The sequence below is a fragment of the Eublepharis macularius genome, chromosome 6 (genome assembly GCF_028583425.1).
Source record: "Eublepharis macularius isolate TG4126 chromosome 6, MPM_Emac_v1.0, whole genome shotgun sequence".
Classification (NCBI taxonomy): Eukaryota; Metazoa; Chordata; class Lepidosauria; order Squamata; family Eublepharidae; genus Eublepharis; species Eublepharis macularius.
In genome coordinates, this window is record NC_072795.1 from 36,611,047 (window position 1) to 36,631,540 (window position 20,494).

A 20,494-nucleotide genomic window follows, 5' to 3' on the forward strand; every position below is an offset into this window, starting at 1 on the left:
AGAGAGTGTGACCAACATAAGGTGACTTTATGGCTAATGTGCATTTGAACCAGAGTCCTAGTTTTACATTCCAAACACTACACCCACATTGGCTTGTCTGTGTCACAGATCTCCTCTCCCCACAAAGTGTACTGAGACCTTTATTATGTGATGTAACATTATGCCATTTGCTTTTCTACCCAACAACCCTCCCCCAGCCTGTGTTGGGTTCCCAATCACGCCGGGACTTTTTGTTTCTCCACTTCAAGTCTGGATTGGGCTGCTTGTATTAGACCGTGTGAAGGCTCCCCAAGTAATTCTGATTTTTTTCCCCCCTGGTGGGAAGGATGGAAACCATGGAGGTCTCATCTTCATGGTTCTAATGGTTCTAATGCAATTTCCATTTTAAAATGTATCCTTTTTGAGCAAAGTGAAGGGTACAATGACATTGCATTAGTAGACAGTGCCATCCAAAGCAGAGTTACACCTTTCTGACCCCTTTGTCTTCAATGGACTGAGATAAGGGTAACTCTGCTTAGGATGACATTGCAATTGGAAAAAAAAACCCACAACAATAAAAGGAAAGCAAACTATCTAAACAAAAAGGTTTCTGAGTTTCGCCAAAACAAATATTTGTATCATGTCAAATTTACACTTTTTCTAGATAACGATTAAAAGTTCTTTTTTCAGATAATGAATTTTTCTCAAGGGGCTGCCATTCTGCTTAAAACTGGATCAGGCCTAAATAGCTGGCCAAAGAACTCTCATAGTCAAGAATAATAAACTCTGGGGTCTTTCTCTTTAAACATGTGATGGTTTATTCTTTTCCAGATTTCTGCAGAAGGTTAGGGAAGCAGTCGTCCAAATTACGAAGTTTGGTTGAGGACATAATTGGCAATGGACGTGACTGCCAGCACAATCTCTTGACAAGTCGGCTTAATCTGAGATTCAGGGAGGAGGAAACCGTATCTGCCCTTGTCACGAAGCTCAAAGGCAAAAGAGTACTTGATGCCCTGACTGTAGGCCCAGTCTTCAGAACAGCCCGAGGAAGGATCTGTAAGAACAAAGATAGCCACGTTAGCTGGTGCAACAGAGAAAGTATCCAGGAAGGCCGTAAGATTTGGATCTTATGGCCCTCTTCCACCAATTATTCCTCCAGCAGAGAGAGACTTCTTTCAACAAAGAGTGACCTTTCTCCATTAGAAAAAGTCATTCTCCACCGAGGGAAGTCTCCCTAGAAGGAAAATTTAGCAGAAGAGCTCCATCATAGTGGAAGTGAGTCGTAGGATCTAACCTAGTTTAGCCTTACTAGTTTTGCCACACTCTGCACACAGTAAAGGAACTGCATCTTGCATATGGTCAGAATATTGCTTTTTTAAAATGATGGCTTTATCCATCTCAGGGCTTAGCTATTATATTCAAACACACTTTGGATAAGCCCCCAGTAAACCTAGGCTCAAATTTGGCTCTGACTAAGACCACGTGGGGTGGTGGAATGGCATGGTACAGCCCAATCTTGCATGGTCTTGGAAGCTAAGCAGAATTGGTACTTGGATGGGAGTCCACTATGGATGAGTGGGGTTGCTCTGCAGAGGAAAACAATGGCCAACTACTTCTGCTCCTAATTTGTCTCGAAAGCTCCTGGCTTGGGCCACCATAAGTCAGTTGCAAATTGATGGCAAACATATATATGACCACATGACAGCTGGTGTGGTGTAGTGGTCAGAATGACAGAATAGGATGTGGGAGACCCCCATTTGAATCTCTACTCTGCCGTGGAAGCTTGTTCAGTGACCATGGACCAGTTACACACACATACATTCTGACTTACCTCACAGGATTGTTGCAAGGGTGAAATGGTGGAGAGGAGAATGATCTAAGCCATTTTGGGTCCCATTGGGACCCAAATGAAGTATATAAATAAATAAGTGTTCAGCATTGTGATTATTGCATCACACGGTTTGCCATGTGTGAATGGGCCATCATCACAGATAAAACTTTCCATGTTTTCCCACATCTTAAAAATACTTTTGATAGTATCATCTCACATATCAGCCACCAGTCACCAAAACCTGGCTTGCAAATGGGTGAACATCACTAGATGTCAGTTTGGTGTAGTGGTTAAGAGCAGCAGGACTCTAAACCGGGAGAGCCAAGTTTGATTCCCCACTCCTCCGCTTGAAGCCAGCCGAGTGACCTTGGCTCAGTCACAGCTCTTTCAGAGCTCTCTCAGCCCCACCCACCGCACAGGGTGATTGTTGTGAGCATGATAACACACTTTGTAAACTGCTCTGAGTGGGTATTAAGTTGTCTTGAAGGGCGGTATATAAATTGAATGTTGTTGTTGTTGTTATAGATAAGTGTACACTGGATAGCTGACGACGCTATGCATGCACTGACTCCACTGGAAAGTATTGTGCTTGATGTCACGTGGGCTCATAAAAAAAAGTTCTGTCTATAGGGACATCTATGATGGATCATTCACACATGAACCATTGTTCACATGTCGCTTTTGCAGAAACCAGCTCATAAACATGAATGTTTGAACTAGTCCCAATGACAATGAAATGTATATCGATCAAGTGATATACATCCATTCGTTAACTAAATGTAAGGTCTACAGTAAATTAGTTTAAACCTTCAATTTAGGAAGATCTGGAGTATAAATCTTTGGTATGTGGGCTACATACCAAACCTTTCTGCTCTGTGTTCAGCTTGAATAATCATTGTCCCCTTATATTGTACTTGTAATAACTAATACAGATCTGCAATGGATCCCATTCTCTCTGCTCAGACAGTATCAACATCTTGCAGCATTCTTAAGGTATAATATTACTGCCTTCTTCTTTTCCAGGTTAGTGATGCAGGACCTTGTCACAACAAGCCTCTCCTCCCCAAGCCATCCTAGGTCAGCCATAGAACAGCAACGTATTCATTTGCACTACTGACAAAAATCTTAGCCCAGCGGACACATCTCAGAGCAGTTTAATGTCACACAGGAGACAGGTAATATCCTGGGGGAGGGGATCTTTTCTTGAAACTGCTGTTAGCTCCCGTGCAGGGGGAAGAGAAATTCACGAATCCTTCCTCACCGCAGAGCTAACCACGGTTTTGGTGGGAGGGGAATTTGGACCAGCAAAACATTGTGAGGTCTGATTGTGGAACTCACAAGCACCCATGAACCTGCCTTATCAGATCCTTTGTCCATCAAAATCAGTATTGGCTGCTCATACTGGCAGCAGCTCTCTAGGATCTCATGTAGAATTCATTCACACCACCTTCTACTTGATCCTTTTAGTTGGAGATTGAACCTGAGACCTTCTGCATGCCAAGCAGACAGTCTACCACTGAGCCCTTTCCCTCCAACTCGTGTTCATTAATCAATCTCACAATAGGTACATAGAAGACCAAATGTAAACCGAGTGTGTGTCCAACAGAGGCTTTTGGACACTGAAAGTTCTTAGGGAAAGATAGAATGGAGTTGCTAACCCTTTTCCAGCAGGGCTTCTGTTCTTTTAACAGGGGTTTCCCATCACTATATTGACATGCCATCGTTTCCCTCTTTTAGACATGATGTAGGTAGGAAGCCCTGATGCTATTTAACATTTTTTTCCAGAACTGGTTGTATTTATAAAGAAATACAGTGACATCTTTACAAAAAAAGAGAGAGAAAAACTTACAGATTGTAATTGCTGATGATCCATACGTATATTCTTTACCGTAGAGACTGGATATAGCTTTGACGGCTCCCTTTGCAACTTCATTCTGGTTTCAAACAAACAAACAAGCCAATCCTGTTTCTTAGAAGTCAAAGTACATTTGAGCAAATGTATAGAAAACCTGATGACTGTATCATTATTTGGCCAGCGTAACGGCATTTGCTGTCCTTATGGTGGGGATTTTAGGGATAGCCTACAAGAGACCCTTTCAAGATTCTCCTTCAAGTTTTACAAAGAAGGGCATTGTCCAAGCTTTGTAGAGAAACAGGCCATGCCCAATCTCTGCTTTGCAGGGCTATTGACTACCTCCTCTTTTTGAATTTATTTCAGGAGTATAGACAGAATGCTGCCACTGGATGCACTATCCTGTATGGAGCACTGATTTGCCCCGCCTAAACGTAGTTTGAAAAACTCTTTGTAATAGGATAGCTTCCACTGAAAAAAACTTAAAGCTTAAACTTATCTAACATTATCAGCTGTGTCAAGCCACAATTCCCCCCTAATTCAGGATGAATATTTCCAGGATCACTATAATCTCAAAGCAATCCTGATAAAATCCACCTTTAATTACAAACCACACGTGGAAGTCCTCACAGCAGGGGCTCTTCCACTGCATTTCTTTTCTTGCAGCAGCCCCTTAAGACCCACTAAGGTCAATGCTCTGGGCTGGGAGAACCTCACAGGCAAAATTCCACAAGGCCCTGGTTTCCATAATGAGGAGAGGGAATCAGGCAAAACTGCCTCCCCTAAAGTTTGTTCTACCATGTTTTCACTACCAGTGAAGTCTGTCGTTTGCAGATGGTAGAATAAAACCCATTGATTAGGATCACAGTAGGATGTTCAAAGGGAGAAAAGCATTACTGCAAACAATTCCCACACATACAAATACTATGATAATTTGCATTTGATGAAAAGATAACCAACATTTCTATTGACTAACAGTGATTTCCCTCCCTGCCCCTAAATACCATTGGAAATATAGTTCAGGTGGAGTTCAGTAGCACCTTAAAGACCAACAATGTTTCCAGGGTATAAGTTAGATAGCTTATTAGTTACATAGTTTTTACCTTGGAAATCTTGTTGGTGTTCTCAAATCCAGTGCAAATATAGCAGCCCCACCAGGCAAGGATGGCTGGCTATGGCCCCAATGTACATTATTTAAAATATGATTTTTTAAAATATTCAAATTTAAAATATGATTTAAAATATGATTTTTTAAAAGATGACAGTCTTAGAAAAATGGAACGATTTGAATTTTCAGCATACCAGCTCATCATGGTCAGGTGCTTTATCATATGTGTAGCCATAGGGGAACAACAGCATCTGAGAGTAAGAATGGACAGTTAGATAGGCTTTGATTGAAGAAATGTGGTTACGGATGAAAGCTGTCACTGCTTTCGTTTCTGGTTCAGACTCTGCAGAAGACCCACAGTATGTTTCCTTACATGGATTTCTGGAAGAATCCACAGCTGTTGGTGAAAAGAATATTTGCATTCAGTTAGCAGTATTTTTAATGTGATCCACATTAATAGAATTTCCGAAGACAATGCAGAAATAGATACTGTGGCATGAAAGAAAGAGGCCACCTAACCAACCATTCTTGCTGTACCTGTGCACTCTTCAACATCTCTTTATATAGACAAGCATTGTTCAATGTGAATTTGGAAATGTGCTGTTGCCCCTCCTTAAGCAAGGGCTAAGTGGCTGGAGCAGGGTTTTTGAGTCTTTAATAGTTATCAAGACAGATGTATAAAGCAGAGTACTTCTGAGCCTTCTCCCATTCTAACGCCAACAGTTGTCTTGAGCTCTGCCCGTAAGCGTGTATTCAAACCCAAATTCAGTGTCAGGCGTAGTAATTTGAAGGCCAGCCAGCAAACATATGATTGCAGCATATATGTCTGGTGATGATTCCTGCCCCCCAGATGTACCTGGAAGGCACTCAGAACATGAGAGATGTGTTAGCAGCAAGCTGACTCCAGCCCCTCCTGGTGCAGCCCTAGTGTGGCTTTTGGCCATGGCGATGGTCAATTCTATGAACTGCCCCGGTGCATCCTGTCTCAGAGCTAAGCTACATGAGACAACTTACTCGAGTCTGTGCGAGTGATGAGAGGTACATGTGTTCCAACCTCCCCATGTTGACTTTGCCTCAAACTGAGCACGTGTCCTGTAACTTCAGTCCATGCATGTGTCCTGTAATTTCATGTAGCTGCATTTGCGAGTGTCCATGGTCATAATCAGAGAGTCACCAGTGCAAAGCACTGATTTTGCTCAGTGTGGGGGAGACGAGGGATGATATCCCATGATGCACTTTCTTTTTCCGCATTTCGCAAAATTCAACCATTACTTCTAATGGGAAATGTGATTCGGGGCTTTCAGGGGCCCTGGGGGGGGGGCAATTTTTGGACCAAATTTTATCAGATTTGCTGGCAACTTACTCCTAACTGTCCTCTAATGAACCCCAAGTTTCATAAAGATTTGACTTGGGGGGCATTTTATGCCCCCCCCCAAAGGTGCTCCCAGCCACCTCTAATCTCCATTATTCCATATGAAGAAAACTATGGGGGCTATCCAGGGGGATGGGGGGGCATTTTGCAAAAGAAATCTACTAAATTTACAAGGGACATACTCCTGACTGTCCTCTAAAGACTCCCCAAGTTCCATGAAGATTGGACCCTGGAGGGCCTTTTATATGCCCCACTCAAGAAGGTGCCCCAGCCACCTTCAATCTCCATTATTCCCTATGGGAAAACTAGGGGAGCTATCTAGGGGGCTGAGGATGGCATTTTGCAAGAAAAATCCACCAAATTTGCAGGGGACCTACTCCTGACTGTCCTCTAAAGACCCCCCAAGTTTCATGGAGATTGGACTGGGGGGGGCAATGATCCATGTGTTTCTGCAGTGGAAATCATTTTTCCCACAATAGAAACTAATAGAGAGTGGCTGGTCAGCCTGCTCAGGAGGTGCTGAATTTTTGGGGCGGGGGTGGGGGGAGGGATTCATTTTGGTTCTGTTTGGTTGCCTGGTGTGTAGATTATAATTTAGAGTGTGCCTGTGACCATGGCAGCCATGATCCATGTGTCTTTGCAGTGGGAGTCAGTTTTTCCCTACAATAAAAACAAATGGAATGGCTGGGGGCACCTTCTTTGCATGGCCATAAAATGCCCCTCCCCATAGTCCAATCTCTCTGAAACTTGGGGGGGGGTCTTTAGAGATTAGTTAGGAGTAGGTCCCCTGCAAAGTTTGTAGATTTTGCTTGCAAAAAGCCACCCCAGTCCCCTAGATAGTTCTAGAAAGCGCCCCTAGTTTTCCCCATACGGAATGATGGAGATTGGAGGTGGCTGGGGGCACCTTCTTTGGAAGACCATATAATGGCCCTCTGGGGTCCAATCTTCATGAAACTTGGGGTGCTGTTAGAGGAAAGTCAGGAATATGTCCCTGAAAATTTTGAAGATTTCTTTTGCAAAATGCTATCTCCACCCCCCTGGATAGCCCCAATAGTTTCCCCCATAGGGAATAATGGAGATTAGAGATGGCTGGGGGCACCTTCTTTGGGAGGGTCATGGCCCCCGAAGTTCAATCTTCATGAACCTTGGGTGGTTGTTAAAGGGAATTTAGTAGGTCCCCAGCAAATTTCGTAAAATTCGGTCCAAAAATGCCCCCCTAGCCTCCCAGAAAGTTCTGAATCGTGTTTCCCATTGGAAACAAAGGCCAAATTTTACCGAATTTGCTCTGTGCTGCTGTGGAGATTTGAGCATGTGCAAAGAGAAGGCGCATCATGGGATACCATCTTGGAAGAACAGGGAGGAAACCCATGCCAGTCCCTACATGCAATCAACTGCCGTGTGGCTGAAGTGTGCAAGTGAACAGGAAAGTAACTGGGGAAACATGTGTAAGTGCAATCACATGTTGTCCACATGTAATTTGTCTTGTGTAGTTCAGCTGACAGCAGCCATGGTCGGTGGTGGCAGCCAAGGCTAGGGATGTTCAAGAGAGGTAGAGTAGGCTTCAGGGAGCAGTCTAGCCCAGCATGGTCTACAGCCCTGCAGGGGACAGGCCATTAAGCAACCAGGAGAACAACCACCCACAGGGCCTGAGAGCAGGAGGATGATCCTCTCAAGGATGGCTATGCACCAGCTCCATCTCTACAGCAGTTCAAAGGTTGGGTGAAGAAGACCAGGTGAGTGGCCACTGGGGGTGGAGTTACCAAAGGCCTACTTGGGGAGGGCCTAGGAGCAGACTAGGGTGCAAGTTGGTGACCCAGCAGTTGAGCTTGGAGTACCAGGAGTCATGGAGAGTGGGAGGAACACAGGGGTGCAACCCCTATCTTCTCCATTCTGAGGATTTGCAGGATCTACCCAAGCTAGGCTAAGATGTCAGAAAGTAGGACAGGCTGCCTGGCAGAGATGGAGTGCCATAATTCATCGTGAGATGGAGCTAAAAGTTCTCTTTTGCTAAGGGAGGAATCTGCTGTTGGAGGAAGATTCCTTCTGTTGGTGGAATGACTCCTACTTTCAATGGAAGGAATTATGACCTGCCAAGGAAGATATTTTCCTTAGCAGAAGGCAGCCTTTGGATACATCCTAATCTGTTTTACTCTAGATTAGCCTTTTAAAAAGCAGCAGACCTGCTCTGAAAGAGGGCAGCTATGGCCTTAGAAAAGTTACTTACTGCCCCATGCAACATCGAAGTTCCTGTTGAGGTCAACACCAACACAGTCACTGCTGGATATCTTGGAACGATTCTTTCTCCACATGCGATTCTACTTGGCAAAATGATTGAGAGTCTTAAAAATGGTATATGGCAGCTTGTTGTTCCCTTATGTTGTCTTTATAACAGTAAGACAATGTCAGTTCAAAGAAAGCCATCTACCCTGTGCCTACAGATAGCCGACCTATCTTTGACATGCTTTTATGCTTATTCTGCAAACCTTCTCCACGCTCTGTAGAATAATTTAACAGTAAAGAAAACCACTTTCCTTCACAGTCTCTTAGATTGCAGGGCCTAGTTTAAGTTTATGATTACAGAGAGACAGAGAGAGAGAGAGAGACTGCTTTTTATTTTTTAGATAAGGTGCTGGTACTCATATATAAGGTCACTGTGATTTCCATCAATTCCTCCTTCAGGACTTGGGAGAGCCCAGCAAAATCCCCACTTTTGGTGGTGTGAGTACCACCACCAAAACAAAACACCATGGAAGTGAAAACCTGTTATATTGAAAAATTGTTGTGCTATGTTCCAATTAAGTGTATATAATATGATAAAATACTTAAAATGATAAAATGATTAAATGATTAAAATTTCAAACGTTGCAATCATAACATTTTCCTGGGAGTAAGCCCTATTGAATAAAATGGGATTTACTACCAAATAGACTTATTTAGGCTTACTCCCTCAACCTATATTCACACCAAACCAGCAATCAAAATGGAAATGTGGTCAGGTACTGCATGACACAGGTCAATTTCAGTCTGTGTCTGCTCTGCAGTATCTTGCCAGCTCACTTGCCCTTTTCTCTAGGCATACGTACAAAAATGTTACTTATTTTATCACTTTGTCAAAATAACAAAGCCCCCCAAAAGCCTGAGATGATGCAAGGGTTGGAGGAAATGGAAAGGCTTTATGCCAAATGCCAATCAGCGTGATTCTTCTTGGCAAGAATATCTAGTGACAATTCTAGTTGGACAACATCCATGCATAGTCACTTTCATTCCTCACTGCCCCCTCCAGGAAAAGCGCGCACAGCAGTGACACACTAGAATAATTCCATGCTACTGTTACCAAATGTCAGAGATTGTGCCTTTGGGGTTAGTTATATTAAAGAATAGGCATGATTCAGTTTGAATCTTTTATTCGCTATTATTCAAATGTACATCTCTAATTGTATTCCTTTCCAGGGAATCTCCACTCCTGAGGAACTGAAGATTATCCTGTTACCATCTTATCATCTCCACAACTTGGTCTCTCCTCTTAGAGTTCTTGTGTGAGTTTGAGCTTCTTCAAATGTTATTAATTTTCTACATGGAACGCACTTGGATGTGGGTAGGATAAAGCATACAACCCATGTGTAGATTATCTCATGTAGACTCTCATATGAGATTATTTCTGTGGGTATACACATGAAATACATAAGTTATCAAGCTGCCAACCATCAAGATCATATGGGTCACTGGGTAGGGAAACAGGCACAGATGGTTGGCATGTGATGATCTACATGTGGATGTGTAGAGATCTACATGATCTACAAGCTTGTGAGAGAAGGGATAAGGAAGGAAGGCTAAGTCTTTGCTGAATCCCTTGTATCCATTTGCATTGTAGCTCTTGTAGCTTCATTAATAGTTTCTTGATATGTTTGAGTCTACTGCCTAAGAGCTCCCCATGGCTCATAAATTGTAAAATAGTCTTAGTAATGAATTAGGGCTCTTTTTGTGCTCGCAGCTAAGGCAATTGCATTTGAGCAAAGATGAATCTAATTTATGTTGTTAGTATTCCTTGAACAATATTCTATGTTCCACCTATTGTCCACAATTTTTTAAAATTATCCTCTGAGTTTCTATTTTGCCTTCATCTAGGACCAATGAGGGAATGTATTTACGTGGTGATAAGAACTTTCAAACCACAAAGTAAGATTTCAAACTTTAAAAGGTAGCCATATTAGTCTGCTGCAGCAAAATTAAACAGAAATCCAGTGGCACCTTAAAGACTAACAATGCTTATTGCAGGATAACCATTCATGAGGGACAGGGCCCAGGTCTACCACACCTCCCCATGTAATTTAATGGCAGGCTGCAGCTTCAGCCATTGTGTGTGTGGGTTCTCTCTCTGCCCCTATCCTCCTTGGCTAGCCTGTTTCCTGCCTTTTAAAGGATTTCCTGTGGACAGGGCAACCATGGGCTTATTTAAAGCCCCATGAAAGTGGGCGTGGTCCTGCTGGGCGTGGGTAACAGAGGTGGTTAGGTTCTCAGCCCAGGCTTCACCTTCCTGCAGCCCTCCCTTCCCTGATACTTGGGAGGGTCTCTTCTTTGGCCTGTGCCAGCATGAGAGGGGTCGGGACGTAGACCTCATCTGTGGGATTGCCTGTGGGCGTGGCTTGGAGCCCTGCCTTCTCTCTGTGCTATGTGGTGGGTGTGGCTGGTCCCCAGAGCCTCCTATCCATACCTCCCTGTGCTGTGGCCCATCTGGCCCTTCCTTGCTTGCTCTTGGGTGGGCCTTCCACCAGGGGCTCACCATAGTTGCTCCAGTTGTTGGGTGGGGCTCTTAGTCCCAGACAATGAGTCAGAGCTCACTTCATCTGACTTGCTAAAATGATCTCTGAATCATGAACTCCTATGCTGGAATAGTAGAAAAGAGCAAGAGTCCAGTAGCACCTATGACTCACAAAAGCTCATTCCCGTACCGCAAATTTTGTTGGTCTTATAGGTGCTACATACTTATGAATTTGGTTAATGCTCTGTTGTGTTTGTTTTTTGTTGTAGCTGGTATTTATGATTTATTCCTGGTACTGTTTTCATACCAAGTCAGGAGCACTGTAGAAAAATAAGGAAAATGTGCACAATACCTGGGTCCAGCTCCAAATATAGCCATCTATGTTGAACACAGGAAGGATATAGAAATTCATATTGTCTAGTATATTTGTCATATTTTGGTCTTTTCCATAGGTCCGAGTAGCCTGAGAATGACAACCCAGAGTCAGCTTGATTTAAGAATTAACTGAAGTAAATTATGTCATTGTACTTCATCATAATGTCAGCTATCCCTAAATAGAATCTAGATAAATTCAATTTGTTTAGTGGGTAAATATTAATCTTCACTTTTCCTAACAGGTCTGATGCTGCAAGATATTAGTAGCAAATTGATAGGGCAGGGATTGATAGGTTTGATCCATTGTTTGGCATGCAGGAAATTAAGTGGAACAGAGTTGGTAGTACAGACTGTATCATGGCAGGTCATGGGGGGTCACAGTTTAGAATGCACCCTTATGTTTAAAACTGGCTGAAAATGGAAAGTCAGCTCAGCAATCAAAGAAGGCAGAAATGCTGCCCTGCTATGCTAGTTTTCTGTCTGCAAGGGGTTTTGTATGCAATAGAATGTTCAGAGCTAAAACCTATCACCTGCAGTCTGAAATGGAAACATTCATTCATCTATCTCAACATTCTACTACGTGTCCCCTGCATGCATGAATCAGATCTATTACACCGGAAGGATAGAGGGTCTTTAACTAACCTCTTTCAGAAACCACTGGCAGAAAGCTGGTGAAATCCACTCCCTTGCATGAATTCCACAGTCTATGAAGATGGCCTTTCCCTTTCCACTTTCTTTCCCAACCTGTTTTCAAAACATTTTTTAAATGATTGGTAGCAATTTTAAGGTCACCGTTACAGTTAGAAATAGTCCTTGCTGCAAATTTGGCTCCATTCTGAAATCTTCACAGAAATAGATTTTGACATTTAGCACTGCAACTGTGGCAAAATTTAGGATTGCAGTCCTATGCACTCTTACTTGGGAATAAATCCAGCTGAATTCACTGGAATATCTGAGCACTTGAAATCAGTAAGCATAGACTGTAGTAACTCTGCATTGGATCACATTATTAGTATTTTATCTGTTTCTTGAATATTAGCCTGGAAAGAACTTTGTACCTTAAGGAGATACATGGGTCGTTTTTCAAAGGTATTTCCAATCTGGATGCGGGAAACCAGCTCGGGATTCTTTCTTGCAATTCTAGCAGTCCATGCTGAAATCTGAAATAAAAAATACTCTTATCATTGTTCACCTAGCATAAGACTAAAAGCTAGACACTGAATTCTACATATGATTTACTGATTCTTGCTCATGATACCTTAGCAATAAACTGTTGGGTGGTCATACTAGCAAGTGTGCCTATTTCTTCTAGCCCCAACTATAACATCTGTAGCTTTTTGTACTCCCTTTATGGTTGCCAAATGAGCATTCTGTTTTGCCTTCAGCAGCTGTGTGAAATCAGCATGTAACACGTTCTGTGGCATGGAAATAGATGTTGTTTCCTGTGAATGTCTTCAGATTCTAGATGCTTGTTAAAGGCACAGGAAAAATGGCAACCGTACCTTTATTTGAAGAAGAGTAATGGTTTTGCCGTTATAATATCTTATCTCTCCCCTTTTCTGTTGTCCAGATAGCTGGACTTCAATTATCTATATATATAGCCAGATGGAAAATCATAGGTAAAACTGTATGCCCTTTCTCTACAACCTTTTCTACCAGAGTCTTACATTTTGGATTCTTATAGTGTCCTCCCCTCCCCTTCTCCAATCAAGAACTGATGAAACTGTTGGGAATGACCTTGGTTCGGTTCTGAGTTAATTATTATTTAACTTTTAAAATCCAGGTAAAACAAACTAAAAGTACAAAGTATTACATGTATTTTTCACTACACCCCCCCATTAAAATTCAGATGTGGGGGGGGGGGCTCATCCAGGATGGACTGTAGCCACTATTGATCAATAGGTTAAATGAAAAGAAGCACAATAAATGCACGTATTACCCATCGTATGTTACAGGGTGTGTGGGTATTTTCTGCTTGGGCATGTCTATCTGACTACACTACGTCACGTGCCCCTCCTTCCATTCAGCCAGTAGTACTTCATCTGCTAAAGAACATTTGCTTTTCAGACCATGATATTTCTTCTGTACCTTGTGCCATTCATTGTATTTTGTATAACTGTGTCTGCTGATGGAATCTGTCTCATTGCGAACCTGTTTTTCAATGACTTCTTGGAGGTTTGGTAATAAAACTCTGTGTGATAAAAAATAACATTAAAACTCTTACAAGAGCTATAAGTAAATGGTACGTTCTATGCATTATAATCCTATGTGGAGTCACTCCAGGCTAAATCCATAGATTCTATTGGACCTAGACTAGAGTAACTCTGCAGAGGATGACACAATAGTGTCATATATGTCATGCATCGTAACATATGTCACAGATCACATGATACATACCGTGCACAAACAGACATTTTTAACTGCACATTTAACAAGAGACCCAATAAATTGCTAAGGGAAACCTACTCATACTGTATTTTATTCTCCTTCATGAGAGTCTCGACCACGCTGGACTGATCAGCACTGACATGGAAATCTACTTCCATCTGGCAGACTATATGCAAGGCCGAATCTGGATACCAAAAGTCGAGCTGCACAGGAAGAAATGAAAAAGACCCATTGTTGAAACAAATTTGCACTCTCAAAAGGTGTGGATGTCGGACACACTTGGTACTTGTTCCTCCTCTGATCTATTTTTGAGAATAGAACCACTTTGGATTTGTGAGCTTACTCTAAAATTTAAATCATCAACTTATGTATAAAACGGTTCTTTGCTTATCATGACTGGCATAAGTTTAGGCTGCCTTTATATCTGTAAGCAGATGAGAAAAGCAAAGCTCCTGCTTTAATGAAGGATAGGAGACAATTTTTATGGCGTTATATTCAGAGTCAACAGAGAGTTTTAATGAACAAAAAAGAATGTACATACAATGTCATTCATCCTTATGCTGTTGAACATGTTGCAATTCTGCTGTGCAAATTTTGTGATTGCCACTGACCTGACCTCTCTTCCTTATCCTGTGTCATGGAGACCCTTAGAGCAGTGAGATTCATCTTCACTACTTCTGAGTTATTCAGATGTCTAGCATGAAGTAAGAAGCTAACTCTGCCCTCCCCGCCAGGTTCTGTGTGTTTGCTAGAAAATGGCATAGGGCCCACAGGCAATTGACTCAATTGACCCTGTAGTGGCAGTTTGGAGTGGCAGCAACAGCCAAGTATTGCATCTGCATCGCTGACCTGCAATGATTCTTTCCAATCACTAGGGGTGCTGCTGAGGCTCCATCCTTGGCTGTCTCAAAATGGATATACAGTTAAATATAGAGAAAATTTTTAAAATAATGAATTTGCTTTTTCAGTGTACAAAGGGGAGACAGTAGAGTCAATAATGTGCCTTTCCCTAGGGTCCAAACATCTAAAGAATGCTACTGATGGTGGCATGAAGTAAGAGAAACTTGAAGTTCTCTGAAATGCATTCTGTGCTGGACAACTGGGGACAGGTGATCACCAGAATGAGATCTCCACTGACCCCCTGAGGGCCTTTGATTTTTATCTTTAAAATTTTGGTTAATTTCTGTTATCAGTCCATGAAAACTTTTCCATTTGCAGTAGTAAGAGAAGGAATGGGCTCTTGTTAACTATTACACTAATATAATTTTTTTTTAAACTAGGAAAGCTGTGTTCCTGATTGTGGTAGAGAAAGCTGCTTGTGCTTACATTTAGACATGATCAAGATTTAGTCAGAGTTTCCAATGAACAGCCAAAGATTGGGATGGAGCTTGATACTACATTGTGGCTCTTCCCCCTTGATATGCTTTCATTCCACACATTTTGAGCATGTGAAATGGACTTGTTTCCACAGGAAGGTACCAACATATGGGACACGAAGGGTCTTTCTTTTTTATTTGCATGTCCGGGACATCTCTATAGATTAGCAATGATTAGGAAATAATTAGGTGAGAGTTTATTTTTTACAAGACATATCCATAAAATGCGTTAACATGCCGTTTTGCGAATTTGAATCTTGAACCCTGGGAAACAATATCCCAAGCTTTAGCCCTGCCTCCAACAAAGCCCCTCATAGAGAAGAAATGGGAGCTTCAGCAATAGGAATTTTATTTAATACTGTTAGACTAGGGTGATTAATTAAAGGGTTTTTCTTATTTGGTTGACTCATAGTAAAGTCTACTTAAAGACCTTGAGTTACAAAGGAACAGAAAAATATTGTAAAAGTACATTATGACAAAAGCCCTGTTAAAATCCTTACATGCTTTTCAATTGTATTTACATTTGACCTTATAAAGCTTTGTAGCAGAGGCAAAGTTGGGTTAATTGTGCAAACAGAAGAGTATTAAAAAGGCCTAAAGCCAACTTACTGATGTGTTACAGCCTTATCTTTTAGACTGCTTTGTAAGTGTTGACTATTTCTCCATGTGACAGACAGCCAAGCTACAAGTGAAGAATGACATTGGAACGGCAAGTGAACAGACTCACGTGTATTCCTCCCTGTTCACTTGTGCTCCACTTGATCACGTGATCAAGTGGAGCGCAAGTGAACAGGGAGGGATACACACGAGTCTGTTCACTTGCCGTTCCAATGTCATTTGTCACTTGTAGCTTGGCCCTTAGAAAACCATTCTAGAGCTATGATTCGTTAACTTTAGCAACCCAAGGATCCCTGTTCTGATTAAATCTTTTCCTCAGACTTCCTAAGACCTCTCCTCCCGCCTCTCCATTACACACCATATGCCAACAGGCTCAGTCTTCTAGTGACCTCGAAACAGTACAGTAAGAAACAGCAAATTTAAGAAAAATGGTCTGCAAGTACCAATCTCACAGTAGCTGATTCTATAGGACCACAACTCTAATAAATGTTACTCCTTGACTGGAAGGGACTTTGTGCATGAGATTACCTGAAATGTCCTTATTAGTTAATAACCGGACTTTCAGAGCTGCTTGGGGAGATATGTAAAGAAGAGTATCACACAAAATCTTAACTTTGGTATTCAGTTGAAAAAAACACTTATTGACTATGGATGCAGAGTGATCCTCCCCGCCCCCCTCCCATCCTTTGCATTGGAAAACTGTAAAAAATAGCTCAATTTACATCATAAGTTACTATGGATTACTGCTTTAGGTTTGTACTTCTTTGCAACCACTCAGCCAATCAGAAAGAGCCCAGTAGCACCTTTAAGACTAACCAATTTTATTGTAGCATAAGCTTTCGAGAACCACAGTTGTCTTCGTCAGATGCATCTGACGAAGAGAACTGTGGTTCTCGAAAGCTTATTCTACAATAAAATTGGTTAGTCTTAAAGGTGCTACTGGACTCTTTTTGATTTTGCTACTACAGACTAACGCGGCTAACTCCTCTGGATCTATCAACCAATCAGAGTTCCGAAGGATGAATTACTGGATCCTAGCATCCAATTAGCACATTTTCTGGCTAGCATTCTGAAGTGATTTGGAAGTAGGTGACTGCAGGTTGAAACAGCTCTATGAACTGCCACCCTCCCCAAAAGTGAGGAACTTATCCTATCCTAGGATTGTAAACTCCAGCTTGGGAAATTAATAGAGATTTGGGGGTGGTGCCTAGGAAGGGTGGGTTTGGGAAGGGGAAGGAGCTCAGTGGAGATGTGATACCACAGAGTCCACCCTCTGAAGCTGCCATTTTCTCCAGGGCCACAGATCTCTATAGTTTGGGAATCCATTGTAATTCCAGGACACCTCCAGGGTCAATCTTGAGGTTGGTAGGTAATCCTACTTTTTTACTGAGAGCCAAACTACAAGTGACGCCTTACACAGGTTGGGCACTTGTCAGTTTACCTCAAGTTTTGATGGGAAATGTAGGCATCCTGGTTTTACAGCTTGGCTCTCCATTACAGCTGCAAGACCAGGACGCCTACATTTCCCATCAAAACTTGAGGGAAGCTGACAAGTGTCCAACCTGTGTCAGGCATCACTTGTAGCTTGGCTCTGAGTTGGAGAGTCCCTTCCCCTGTCTCTAGAAAACTGGGAGGGATCAGTTTTAACATAAGCTGGCTTTGATGAAAAGCCTTGACCTCTATCCTTAAAAAGGATTTGAAGATCCCCATTGGTCTCCAAACCCTAGTTTGAGAAATACTGACCAAGAGCATTCATATGTTTTGAGAAACATTTTGAATTTATGGACGAAACTGTAATGCTTTCAACATCACTTCTGTAAGATAATGTGACCTTGCAAGCTAGATAACTTTCCTCTTGATTCTTTTATGAAGGGAGAGGAACACAATTTATTTGAGCATTGCAGGGATATTTATAGATGGTTGCCTTAACGTCTTTGCATCTCTGTCATTTCACAGTAACTTCCAGGTAGTCTCCCACTTAGAAAGCAAAGCCGGTAGAAAATGTTTATGCAGACAGCCAATAAAGTGTAGTGATTAGGCATTCAGTACAAGGGTTGCCAGTCATCCACGGGGGGTGGGGAATTCCCTGCCCTCTGGTGGGAGAAACCTGGAGAACATAACAGCTTCCATGAGCTCTTACTGGCGATATCATGTCACCAGGGATTTAATATAATTTCTTTGTGCCAAGAAATAGTATCATTACATTGGTGATGAAGCTGTTTTGGAGAAGAACCAAAACATTTTGCTTCAAAACTATAGCAGTTCCAATATGGCAGTGATGTGATGACATCAGTTCCAGAGGTGATGTCATTATGTCACCAGGGAACACATGTGCAAAGTGCACACACTGGTAATAATAATAACTGTGCTTATATACTGCTCTTTTAGAGACCAGTGCCCCATTCAGAGCAGTAAACAAAGTCAGTGTTATTACCCCTACAATACAGCTGGGGAGCTGGGGCTGAGAGGAGGGGCATACCCAAGGCCGCCTAGTGAGCTCATGGCAGCAATGGGATTCAAATCAGAAGAGTACTGATTCACAACCCAGCCACTTAACCACTAGAACCAGTTCTATGTAGTGGCAAGACTCTAATCTGGAGAATCGGGTTTGATTCCCCACTCCTCTGCTTAAAGCCAGCTGGGTGACCTTGGGTCAGTCACAGCTCTCTTGGGCTCTCTCAGCCCCACCCAGCTCACAGGGTGATTGTCATGAGGATAATAACAACACACTTTGTAAACTGCTCTGAGTGGGCATTAAGTTGTCCTGAAGGGCAGTATATGAATCGAAAGTTATTATCAGGGCTTTTTTTCGCTGGCACGCAGTGGAACGGAGTTCCGGAACCTCTTGAAAATGGTCACATGGCTGGTGGCCCCGCCCCCTAATCTCCAGACAGAGATTAGACAGACGCCACATGGCTGGTGGCCCCGCCCCCTAATCTCCCTGTGTCTGGAGATCAGGGGGCGGGGCCACCAGCCATGTGACCATTTTCTCCAAGGCTACTGAGTTCCAGCACCTCTTTTCTCAGAAAAAAACCCCTGGTTATTATTATGCTACAGCAGTTCTCCCCCACTGCCTGCTGTCTCCCTTTGCCTCCCGCCAGTTTCCAGGGGTGATCTGGCAACCTTAGACTAGGATTTCTGAGACCCAAGCTGAAATCCCAGCTCTCTGATGAAAATCACATGAGCCAGTCACTCTTTCTCAAGCTGACCAGCCAGTCATGCTCTCTCAAACTGAGGTACACAGAAATTAATACATTATTTTAAAACTGCTGAAAATTAAATGGAAGTGGGACAAAAGTAGATTTTGGTCATTTCAATTTGATAGCAGAATACAAATTTTAGTGATGTAATCTGGGTTTATCGAATTAAATAACACAAGCTTTAGTGAAGATGAGATTATGGAGGTTATGATTTTGGTACAGAAAGGCAATTTTGGTGAAGAAATTCAAGTATTGTAGCATTTTGACACATCTGAAAATTAAAAACATATCTAAACATTAATTTTAAACAAAGCTGTAATCTCTTTTTGAAACGGGTTTTTTTTGTTATATTTTCGTGTTATCTCTGTCCTTGAATGTATCATTAATGTGAATGATTGGCATATCCAGATTACTGGTGGCATTCATAGTTTCTCAGGAAAAACTATCCTTGCTTCTCTGTCCAGAAATATATTTTACACTCTGTATGGTTTCACCTAATTATTGTCTACTTGGTGACATTTTAGTAGTTCTGATGAAAGGAATTACATTACTGCAGCTCTAACATTTCATGTCATTATTAAACAATGGGTTGGTTCCAAACTAAGATTTCCATAGGTGCAAAGATTTTTGAGCGCAATTTTCCTTACTCCTGTTTCCCACAGCATCCCACAATACTCCCTGCTGCCAAGTGATGGGGGGCGGGGGGGGAATTGCATTGTGGGAGCAAAAATGCTTGCAGCTGTGAAAATGTCTAGACTGGATCCAAGCCTATATTTATTTAAAAATAGATGAGACTTTATACCTTAAGAATGAAGACCAAGTGAAAATCTCTCACCTGTACAATGGTGGCCAAATACTTCATGAAGCTGACTTGCTTTTCATTACGAGGCTTCGCACGAAACACCTTTGCACTTCGGAACATAAAGTCAAAACATGAGCAGAATATGTGGACATGAATAACCCTTCCCTGGTTTAGTTTTAAGTGAGAAAGTTCTACCTGTCAAACCTCCGAGCAGAAGTGAGAACAAAAGCAGTGGCAATCAAGCCCAAAGCCAGAAAGGACTTCATGTTTCTTTTCTTCTGCTGCAATTGATCTTTGTCATCTTTATTTTCTGCTTTGTGATCATCTGACTTGCTCAGAAGTGTTCACGGGGTGATAAGAAGTTCCTGCTGTTATGCCTACATCCGTATTTAATGAAATTACAATACTTTTTAGTGCCTTTAGATTAAGTGGGGAAACTTCTTTCATGACAATAGTGGTGACATACAATTGGGCTATGATATCGTCAGTCAAATATAATGAGTAGACATCCTGTCGTGTTCATGGGATAAGATTTAATTTCATTGGCCTAGATTTGTGCTTGGGCTGCTGCTTTCGAAGAAGCCCCATTGACCTTGTTCATATATGGTCAAATGAAGTTTTTCTTCGTGCAGTCCATTGGAAAATGTGCCCAAACTGTAGCTACTGAGCAAATGGAAACAGATATCTTGGACACATCCTTATGAAGCTACATCAGCAGTGGTGTGGTTGCTACTAAGAAATGTTACCACATGATGGGGCATGCATGCCAATCCTAGTAGCCATGATGGAGATAGAAACCTATCAGGAAGAACCACATAAGAAGATGCTTAAACA

The 20,494-nt window shown here is 42.1% G+C and overlaps 1 protein-coding gene across 1 annotated transcript; it reads right to left on the bottom strand.

Moving 5' to 3' along the window:
- Positions 1–807: 807 nt before the first annotated feature.
- Positions 808–19,994, bottom strand: LOC129332210 (mast cell carboxypeptidase A-like). Its single transcript, XM_054983149.1, has 11 exons — positions 19,856–19,994; positions 19,694–19,769; positions 13,743–13,867; positions 13,365–13,467; positions 12,335–12,436; positions 11,919–12,020; positions 11,254–11,364; positions 8,367–8,457; positions 4,965–5,167; positions 3,660–3,744; positions 808–1,033 (listed from the first exon to the last, which is right to left on the bottom strand). The coding sequence occupies exons 1-11, from the start codon at positions 19,924–19,926 to the stop codon at positions 846–848; spliced, it is 1,257 nt and encodes a 418-aa protein (XP_054839124.1). The 5' UTR covers positions 19,927–19,994; the 3' UTR covers positions 808–845.
- Between the last annotated feature and the right edge of the window lie 500 nt (positions 19,995–20,494).